This window comes from Temnothorax curvispinosus, unplaced genomic scaffold (assembly GCF_003070985.1).
Source record: "Temnothorax curvispinosus isolate PA1 unplaced genomic scaffold, ASM307098v1 QBEX01009765.1, whole genome shotgun sequence".
NCBI lineage: Eukaryota > Metazoa > Arthropoda > Insecta > Hymenoptera > Formicidae > Temnothorax > Temnothorax curvispinosus.
The window spans coordinates 1-10,467 of record NW_020219545.1 but is presented as its reverse complement, the minus strand read 5'-3'; the positions used below and the strand labels follow the sequence as shown (position 1 = coordinate 10,467).

Sequence of the window (10,467 nt, the reverse complement as noted above, 5' to 3'; positions counted from 1 at the left end):
ATCTATAGTCGATAATAATATCAATATTCTTCAATTATCTGCGGGCTCACGGAATCACAAACGTTTTCCAACAAGCGACACAAGTCGCCGCAAACCGCCGCAAACGTCGTTCTATCTCTCTTTTTTGGCATTTTCAACGAATAAACAAAGACAGAACGACACTTACATCGAATCGTGTCGCTTGTTGGAAAACGCACTGTATGAGAGCGGTAGCCAATCAACTGCGCGCCTTTTCGGAACTAGTAATGCGTTGCGAGAGATGATTGGCTACCGCGTCGCTCCTCGGCGTCGCACTCTCGCGTGCAAAAAGCATAATATAACGCAGCTACGAAAAAAAGAACGAACCTATTATTTGTTCGTTGTGATCTCCATTCTCCATCATTGCCCATCATCGCCCCAGCTGTGGCGAGTGGCGAGCAAATGTCCGCCGTTATGGTTAAGTCCTATTTGTAAACGGTAAACTTGTTACCCCCTCACGGCCCACCGTTTGATGCTGAAAGCCGTTGTTCGCGGAACGATCAGGCCGTCTGTGAAATTCGCGATACTCGTTGAGTTTTCCTAGCGATATTCGAGCATCCAGACGCACTCGTGTCGTGTTTACGCAATGGAATACGACGAGCCTTCGGACGTCGAGATGGTGCCTATCGAGGAAATAGAGATGGCCAGGGCAACTTTAAAGCCAGAATCACAGGTAACAAGAACGAGCGATATATTGTGACATATTGCGATACTTAATTCGATACATATTGTTGTTAATATTGTAAGACGTGCTTCTCAAGTTACGCTCCTTACACTAATCTCTTTAGATACAGACATCGGACAGCAACCCTGAAAGGTCCGCGGACACATTCACAACGGGCATCGATATATTCAGCAAGGAGGAAAGATTGAAGATGGAGGAGCGAGCGAAGCGTTTCGGGTTGACGGAAAAATCCAAGGAATCAAATCTAGAAGAGGATCTGTACAGCAGGTATAAGATACTTAAATTGATTCGCTAAATTGATTTGATAAGAACGATAGTTGCGACTTTATATTGTGACGGTTGTAGCATGGATATCGTGGACGATGGCGAAAACGCGAAGAACATCAGGTTGAACGTAATACACATGAGAGGGACTGAGGATATGAGCACCAAAGATGTATTCACATATTTTCAAGATTATGCTCCAACGTCGATCGAATGGATCAACGACGTGTCATGTATGCTTCAAAGCTTGATTTTATTCGATGAAATGATTATTTATCATCATTTGCTGCTGACGTTTTGATATACAATATGTGATGTTACAGGCAATGTTGTCTGGTTCGACAAAGTAACGGCAGCCAGAGCTATGTTGGGATTGTCCAAAAAAATTGTAGGTAGCATTGCAAAATATTCAGATCGAGAGAACAATGACTCCGAGAACAGGAAAGACGACGTAGCGATGGCAGATGAGGAAAATGAGTCGATCGAGGCAGATAAAAATGGAAAGGACGATAATTGCATAAACATTAAAGATATCGATTATCCGCTACCTCCTGGTGTATGGAGGAAAGGTGTTGATTATCCAAAATCTAAAGGAATCTTCTTGAGATTCGCCACCAGAGCGGATAAGAAGCCGATTAATGCGGAAAAGAGAAGCGAATATTACAAAAAGTACGGAAATCCCAACTTTGGAGGTAAACGCAATTTTGTACATACCGAAATCAAATCAGGATTAAAACTAACGAGGACAGACGATAAGGTAATTTTCTATGTAAAATGTTTAGGTGTCAAAGGAATTCTAACGGAATCTCGTAAGCGCATGTACAAGCAGACGAAGCAAAATAAACGCAGATTATCGATCGAGGACAAAGATCAAGATCAGACAAAAAATCCATGGGGCGCGTTGTCCGAGACGTGGGGCTTGAACGATGTCGTGGAGGATGATTTTCTTCCAAAGAATGGTGTTAAGGACGTTAAGGACGTCAAGGATCAAGGACGTAGCATAAAGGAAAGATTGGGTCTCAAATATCCGGAAAAGGATACGACGCAAGTGGAGGAATCGGGTGAGGCCAGTTCCAGTAGCGATAGCGACGAGAATTGGTATAAACGAAGTAAAATTCCCCGCATGCGAATGCACGCCGATGACGAGGAGGAAAAGGTACAGAAGCGTCGGGCGAAGCTTCGATTCCAAGTTAGTTTTTTTATCTTTTTTTACTCCAATGGTTTATTTTTTTATCTCGTTTCGCGAATTATATCCAAGATGTTATCTTTTTCCCCCTTAGATGATTCTGAATAACTTGAATAAGAGCGGTGACTTGCGATCAAAGTTGGGAAGGCCGAAAACGAAAACGCAGTACCGCGAGCCCATTCAAGTAGTGGTCACAAATACGAACGCAACAAATTCGAAACGCGATAACTCTGGGATAATTCGGCAGCAGAGCCATCAGATTGTGAAAGAGGTACAATCGTCGGAAAGAGAAGAGGGAGAATGGCAAGAATCAGAAGACGAGGATGTTCATGAAGAAGAAGACAATGAGGAACAGAGACATGGCCAGCGTGGTCTGATGAACGCGGAGGAAGAGCGAGAGGAAGGAGAAGAGGAGGAAGAAGGTGAACACAAGGAGGATGAAGAAGATAGTAGCGAAGAGGACAGCGACGTGCCTGCTAAGGAGATTCAGGGTCCTAAGGGAAGTGTGATAAAGGTAGTCCCGCCCAAGCCACGCATTGCTTCCACTGTATGGGCGAGACTAAATAATACGAAAAACGAGACTAGTGACAGCTATTTGAAAAAGAGGTAAGAAAATAATTTAACTGATCTCGTCTACTGAAAATATCAAATAGCATAATTTCTCACAATCGCGTATTTTTTACATAAATTTTTCATACAGATTTTGACAGATTTTTAATATTAAATATTAATTAATTAAATATTAAATATTAATATTTTCCAATTAAATATTCTTAATCTCGTAATTTTGTCAATATAAGAACATACGTGATATTTCGTGATATAAATTGTGTAATATATAGTTTTTGTTTTTAATACATACTTTTTAGTTTCTTCGAAAAAATGTGCTTTTTTTTTAAGTATATATATGTAACTTATTATTATATGATTAATTATTAATTTATGTATACATCTGCAAGCTCACGAGTTGTATTTTTTAAAGGCCGTCAGGCAGCCGCGACTTGAGGAGTACCTTAAAGGGCGGTGATCTGCGATCGCGTATCGGAAATCATACCAGAGGACGTTCTCCATTGAGAATAGAAGTGAAAAACGATAAATACACAAGAGACGATAGTGACGGAGAGTGATCCCTATACGAACGAACTAATTGTTCAAAAGCTCGAAACTTGTAAAAAAAGTGCGCTCATTATTCAGATGTCTTGAAACTTTTTCATAATATTTTATATCGACTACGGTGGAATAGTTGTAAATTATATGTGGGTATATATATATATATATATATATATTCAACAAGTTTACATAATTTACGAACCTAAGTTTTTCTATTTTTATCATTGAAAAGATTGCGATTATTTTTACGTACACTGCCCGTCAACGATTCCTGAGATAAGGGAAGAACATAGAAGCAGTCTGTGCGTTCCCTTTTACATCAGGAAAGGGATCGTTAACGGGCAGTGTACACGCATGTATTATGAGAAAAATATTAGCGTGTAAAAAAAACTTTTGTTTCATATTATACCGTTAATGACCGATCTTCCAATAATAATCATTATTGTTTTTATCGTTAGACAGATCATGAACACTTCCGATAATATCGCATGTAAATTTAACAGAGATCGCGTATCTATAAACTGATGTATATTTCTGCAGACGGAAAAGGAAGCGGGCAACTAAGTACTTTGACCGAGATATTTGTGCAATTAGGGAAAAAGAATTTCGAAGAGATCTTTCTTATGTTACTTCGAAGTTGCGATGTAAAACATGTACTTTTTGCACGAAGAATATCAGATGAAAGTATAGTTTCGTAAGGTCTCGGAAGAGCATCACATATGTTTCAGAATAACGAATTGAGATATTTTGTAAAGACTACTCTGATGATTCAGGATAATACTCGATGTTATTGCGAAAAAAAAAGGAAAGAGATTAGTGACGAAATAAATAAACAATAATCTGTATGCCCCATGTTACATTCACCATTTCTCTAATACATTCTCTTATCGTCGAATTTTCCAGTCGACAAATTCTGCCGGCGCGATCCAATGAATTGTAACCTGCGCGAAAAGCGTAACGAAATTTTATTTTGTTACCTTTCAATGTGACGTAACCAAAAGCGAAACTAACGAAAAGTGTTGCTTCGTAATTTAAAAATTTACAGGGACGAATAACATGATGAAGACAGCGAGTAATTGGCCAATAGAGCCTGTTTTTTTATATTAGCACAATAATAGTTGGAATAGCTATTTAAAATACAATAGTCGATAATGATAATTTAATTAACATGAATAATGACGACTCGTCATGGATAACAATCATTTTTGGAAACAGCAATCGAGGTAATAAAGAAATCAGGTAAAGAACACAGTAAGTACATTTATTTCTCAAATAGCTGCTTAGCTACATTCATAGGTTTCTCAGATTTATAAACCTTCCCCGTTCAATAATATATTTTCAAAAATACAATTTGCGTCCAAGTGATTTGTGCTCGACAGTAAATTTCAAAATAATCCATTTACCACTTTTGCGGCTGTTTAGTCTTACGCCGCATTCTTTGACAGCAGGACTTGTACGATTATACTCCGTATTTGTCGAATAAGCGACGCATTGAAAATTTATATTCAAATTTTATCATCCGCATATCATTCGATTGTTCTTTTCGCCTGCGTGATAATTTATACATCAGAAAAAAATTGCGTTTATGATGAGCAGTGTTAAAATCTATCAAATATCTGCCTTAATTTTGATTTTCTGATTACTTCGTTTATTATACTTCACACTTGCGAGCATCGCTCTACTTTTAATGAAATTTTCCCGAAAATTGCTGTGCAAATTTATAGCTGAGAGGCAAATCCGATTAACGCGATCGATCCTCCAACGCAACAGAGAATAATTCACCGTGATTAAAAGCATTACAGTTTTAACGCTATGATTTGTTTAAATTACGTCTGTTATATTTAAACGGGCTTTAAAGTCGTTTTAAACGCTATGAATGCAGCTTCGGCGACAAAAAACTATCAATGATTCACAGCGACACAATTGAAACGGACAAGATGGATATCTTTCACGATATTGCCATTAGAATCAGACGATCGACGCGATCGCGCAAGATCAGAGCCTTGGAACGATAGGGAACCGAGAGACAGAAACAATCTCGAGGGACGAAATGCTGGCCTTTTGTTTAATTGAAAAAGCTAAGAGCGCCACTCAATCGAATTACAGCTCTATAAATTTTTGCGTCCCAAGTTGCTTCGAAGCCGGCGCCGATTGCGATGGCACAAATACGTCCTCCCGCGATGGAATCCTTCCCGCACATATCTTACATACCGTTTGCTGCGCACGGATGAAAAACGCCGATCTTGCCCGTCGTTAAAGAGGCGGTCGTGCGGCCCTTTCTCTCTCGAAAGGTTTTTCCTTCTCTTTCTCTCTCTCTCTCTCTCTCCTTCACTTCTACTTTACGTAAAAACGCTAATGATTTAGTCAACCACTCGTTAACTCGTAGACTAACAACTGTCGTTCTACTTGTCGAGGAAACGGCACGTAATCCACCACCTCTCGTCCCGCTGCCTCTTTTCTACTCTTTTTTTTTACAAGTCTCAATGATACGGTCGTCGAAATAACATCGAAAATCGACGGACGAGATGTTCCGCGTGAATGTCCGGATATATAAGAATCGGCAACAACAACAAGTACACATACATAACTTTAAGTATATTAGGCCAGATATCGACATTCGACAAATGTGTCATCGATATATTACGCGCAACGTTCTACGTTCGCACAAGTTCAGCATTTTCCTCAAATATTACTTTTCACCGCACTTGTATCACAATCTATATGTATTACGGATCCAATTATTATCGACAGCGAGAGTTTCGATTTCTCGTCGGCTTACAATTTCGCTGAGCGCACGATTTCATCGTCGCTTCCCCACGATCTAAAATATATAAGAACTGTTTAAAAGGCCTCGAATATGAGAGCATTCTTCAAAGGGACCGTCCGTTGATATAACACGCGTCTTATTTAACCCTGCAGAAGTGACAACGTCATAGAAGACTATCTTCGGAGCCAGCGCGGTTAATTAAACATTTTTACAGAGAGAAAGTAGCTTAATATGTATTAAATTTTGACATATTATCGCTGGTATAACGATTCTCTGTCGAAACGAATTCAGGCTCCATTCGATGCTAAAAATACTTTGAAGCGTTCTTCTTCTCCTTCTTTCTTTATTGAAAGAAAGAAAAAGAGGAATGCCTCCAAGCATTTTTAGTGTTAAATAGACCATAGCTTAAGTCCGTAAAGAGAATCACTCACCATATATTATTAGTGTAAGGTTTTTGAGAAATCTCTGTTGCAAAATTCATTGTGGCAATTCAATTTAAATTTTTAATTCAGCCGCGGGAAGAGAATCGTGTAAGAAATAGAAGCACAATACATATATCATGTCGGAAGTGGTTTTTTTGTACTCGCACATGGAATATATTCGTATAATAACAAAGACAACGATCCATCCATGGATCGCAGGAAGAAAGATATACACTTGTTTTTGTTAAAACTAAAAGCATTCGAATCTGTCATTTCTGGAATCATTTAGCACGGCCTTGTCTGAATCTGATCTTAGAATCTGTCGTTACAAAAAGTCATTCTCATCATTATAAACTGGAAATTTTCATTTTGGAAGAGATTACGCCTGCGCATATGTCGTGAAATAATTGAACTGCTTGCCGCCTACGTAATTTGTGCGCGTTTTGTAATCAAGGCTTGTAGCGCGCCTAGAAAACTGTAAACCGCGAGAGATTCCCTAACTCTTTTGCCCACGACAATGTGCCCAAACGAATGCGCGCAACGGATAAACATTGAAGGAAGATAAGTATGTATTAAATCGATGAAGATTTAAATCATGATATTATGATAACGACAGAATATTATTCGCTGTTATGTTCCCTCGCGAAAGAGGCGAGGAGCATCAACGCGAATCACCCTCACGAGAATCCGTAATTACTTTACTAGAAATGCATCTTAAATCTAGATAAGAATCTTACGAACAACGAATTTTTCTTTAATTATTAATTTATTATATGTATCGAAGAACGTGAAGGTCGATAACAGTTAATAGAGGAAGTAAATACTTTGTCCCTGTTTTAGTATCCTTTTTGTTTTCTTTCACCTTTTTTTTTTTAATTTTTGCTTCGTCTCTCACAACCTAGTTTGTTTGGGTAAAGGATTGAGAAAATTCTCTCTATATATTCACAGTAAGGCCGAATGGAGCTATCGATATCCAGTTAACGAATTCGATTTCTAGCGATTCAAATTGACTTTATCGTAGATAGATTTTGGATTGCGATATCGATTTCGGAAGGCTCTAAGAGCGATAAGGTTTATACGATGTATAACATTTGTAAAATCTCCGAAATACTAACTTGGGGACCTTCTTCTACATGTTATTCAAATTGTCACTTTAAAACTCTTACGACTCGGGCACCCCATCGTTACTATCACACGCTCAGAAAGAAGATCACGATTCTCTTTTTCAACATAAATTATATACTATTATTCTCGTGGCTCGCGCCGATCAGGGCGCTTGCACGTCGCGTATTCGCTATAACGGTTGACTATCGTGAAACGGATTAAATACCAAAAGAAATTTGTACGTGCCACACACGTACGTACATACGCACGCACACACAGTCATACGTACACACACAAGACGAAAAATATCATACGAAAGAGTTACACGAATGCGCTACAAGCGTCCGAATCTCGTACGAGTGAACATTTAGTGTACCTCAATATCTCCGATATCTATGATATTTTCGATATCGTAAAATAACCGAGATACGATAAGCCGAATTTATATTGCCCTGATTACGCCGTACAATTACACATAACGTTGTAATCTCAACCGTTTCACTTTTGGGAGGTGAAAGAAATAATTCGACAGATGACGACGAAATAAAGACAAAGTACGTCGCGTGTTACGCCTCGTCACGCTCGCAATTAAATCACAGACAGACAGTATGGTACGGTACGACAATAATAAATTAAAGATACATGTTGTACCAATTGATATTATGCTATGTTCGGTATAACATAAGAAATACTATATATTTTCTTTCTCCAAGTAAGGACATGCGAATGTACAAGCGTATGCGCGGACATTGCGACTGTTTCACTCACCCGACTAATCGGCACGATTAATCGTTCGTTGATCGCTGAACTAAATCTCTCATCAATATCCTAGTATCTTTGTATCATCGATAATTCGAGTGGCGATGAAGTGGCGATGATTAAGCACGCTTTCTTCATACCAATCCCGCTATTGTTCGTTTTCGGTTCCGTTCTATTCTTTTTCAATTTATCACGCGTATCCGCTATTGCGATTCTGGCAACGGCATGCCTGACAAAAAGGAAGGAAAGTAGTATTCAATTGTTAACGGGTCAAGAGACCGGCAATATGGCACAAAACGAATTTAACAATTACCAGTCGACTACATAGCATTCTCTTGATGATTTTTCTGAAACAGTAGAGTTTCTTCAAAAATATATTGTTTTAATACTTCTTTTGGAAGATCATCCAGCTCCATGTCAAATTTAAACGGCTCCTCTGCCACGGGCTGAAATTTACGAAAACAGATTGACATTCGTAATCGCAATCTTACAGCAAATACAAATTTACCTCATCGGCAGGATCGTAATATTGCTCCAAGTAGGGATGTGCCAACGCATCTTCCACTACAATGCGTTTATTGGGATTGAACGTTAACATTTTGTCTAAGAGATCCAACGCTCTCGGATCGGCATTGGGGAAGAGGCTTGTCCACGGTACCTTTGGTTTATACGGCAACGACTGAAGATAATTCCGTGCCTGAAATCAGAAATCAGACGCTTCAATACCACCGTGTTATAGATGCGAAGCGTGAGTCGACGAGTGTGCACCCTGCATTGCAAAATGCACGCATGTATGTCCTGGATTAGGATTCTAACAAGATGCAAAGAGATAGACGTAAGCGTGCAGTACTTTCTCGTTTATGATGCACTCAAGATCCTCCGGCGAGGGCGATCCGAGAACACCGAGAATGTGATTCAACTGGTCGAGGTAGTGCTTGCCGGGGAATATCGCTCGTCTCGAGAGCATCTCCGCCAGGATGCAGCCCACAGACCAAATGTCTATCGATTTGGTATAGCCCTGCATCAAGAGAGCTACATTAGAGTCACGTAGACGAGCGGGAACACGTTACTCGTTCCTCGATAAATGTTATCACTTGTGAAATGAATACCTTAGAATTAAGCATGATTTCCGGAGCTCTGTACCATCTCGTAGCCACGTATTCCGTGAGGAAGCCCGCATGATTGTGCTCCGGATCCGCGACTCTCGCCAGACCGAAATCACAGATCTTAAGGTCACACGTGGTATTCAACAGCAAATTACTCGGCTTCAGGTCTCTGTGTAAGACGTTCGCCGAGTGTATGTACTTCAGACCCCGGAGTATTTGGTAAAGAAAATAACAGATATGATCGTTGCTGATAGCCTGGAAACGAGAGTTTTATTCATTAAAATCTGCGTCGCTTTCTTTTCTCTTCCCCTTTAGCATTTCGCGCAGATCTACATAATACACGCGACCACTTACCTGTGTCTTTAATAATTTGTAGAGATCCGTTTCCATTAGACATTGTACTATATAGACATCTTTCATCTGATCTATAGTCGGAGCTCTTAATATGTCCCTTATGTCTATTATCTGTCGCGAGAGAGAACGGTATATTAATAAAGATACTTAATAAAAAAATATGCTATACGCATAAACACTGTTCGTTCGAGCGTCCGACTTACATTTTCGTGTTTGAACCTCGTGAGAATTTTTATTTCTCTTAAGGTTCGCTGGCTATAGGTTTGATGTTCGAACGGTGATATTTTCTTGATGGCTACTTTAGTTTTTGTTAGATTATCGTAGGCGGACCTGCAATAAAGCATTATAAAGGTAAACCTGACTGCATTTATTATTCAACGGAGATCTCTTTGCCTGCGCGCTGCTGCTTCACAAGCGCCTCGTAATTCTCAAATTATCCCGCAGTACACGTCGGGTCATATGAATAAAAGAAAACGTTCTTAGTGGTAAAAGGAGAAGCAATTCTTGTTCTAAAATAAATAAAAAAATTACGGGAATAAAAACAAACGTATTTTACACGAGCAATCCTTTGCCACAGAGACAATGAAGGCCCCGCACTCTCGCATTTTTTTTATTCGCGATTTGGTAAGAATTTTTCACGTACTCGCGAATCCAAAATTTACTTCTTGGAAGACAGATTAATAAAAATAAAT

The 10,467-nt window shown here is 39.3% G+C and overlaps 2 protein-coding genes across 3 annotated transcripts; one reads left to right on the top strand and one right to left on the bottom strand.

The window, feature by feature from the left end:
• Positions 1–372: 372 nt before the first annotated feature.
• LOC112459360 (nuclear cap-binding protein subunit 3-like) lies at positions 373–4,108 on the top strand. Of its 2 annotated transcripts, none has more exons than XM_025023407.1 (7): positions 373–691; positions 807–970; positions 1,049–1,200; positions 1,291–1,659; positions 1,750–2,123; positions 2,248–2,759; positions 3,136–4,108. In XM_025023407.1, the coding sequence occupies exons 1-7, from the start codon at positions 605–607 to the stop codon at positions 3,278–3,280; spliced, it is 1,803 nt and encodes a 600-aa protein (XP_024879175.1). In that variant the 5' UTR covers positions 373–604; the 3' UTR covers positions 3,281–4,108. The 2 variants fall into 2 exon arrangements, with proteins under 2 accessions (XP_024879175.1, XP_024879174.1); XM_025023406.1 differs by having other exon boundaries at positions 1,750–2,156.
• A 228-nt stretch (positions 4,109–4,336) lies between these two features.
• Positions 4,337–10,118, bottom strand: LOC112459361 (mitogen-activated protein kinase 1-like). Its single transcript, XM_025023409.1, has 7 exons — positions 9,979–10,118; positions 9,776–9,886; positions 9,425–9,676; positions 9,166–9,333; positions 8,824–9,012; positions 8,629–8,761; positions 4,337–8,544 (listed from the first exon to the last, which is right to left on the bottom strand). Exons 2-6 carry the CDS (start codon positions 9,839–9,841, stop codon positions 8,636–8,638), a joined length of 801 nt encoding a protein of 266 aa, XP_024879177.1. The 5' UTR covers positions 9,842–9,886; positions 9,979–10,118; the 3' UTR covers positions 4,337–8,544; positions 8,629–8,635.
• Positions 10,119–10,467: the final 349 nt, after the last annotated feature.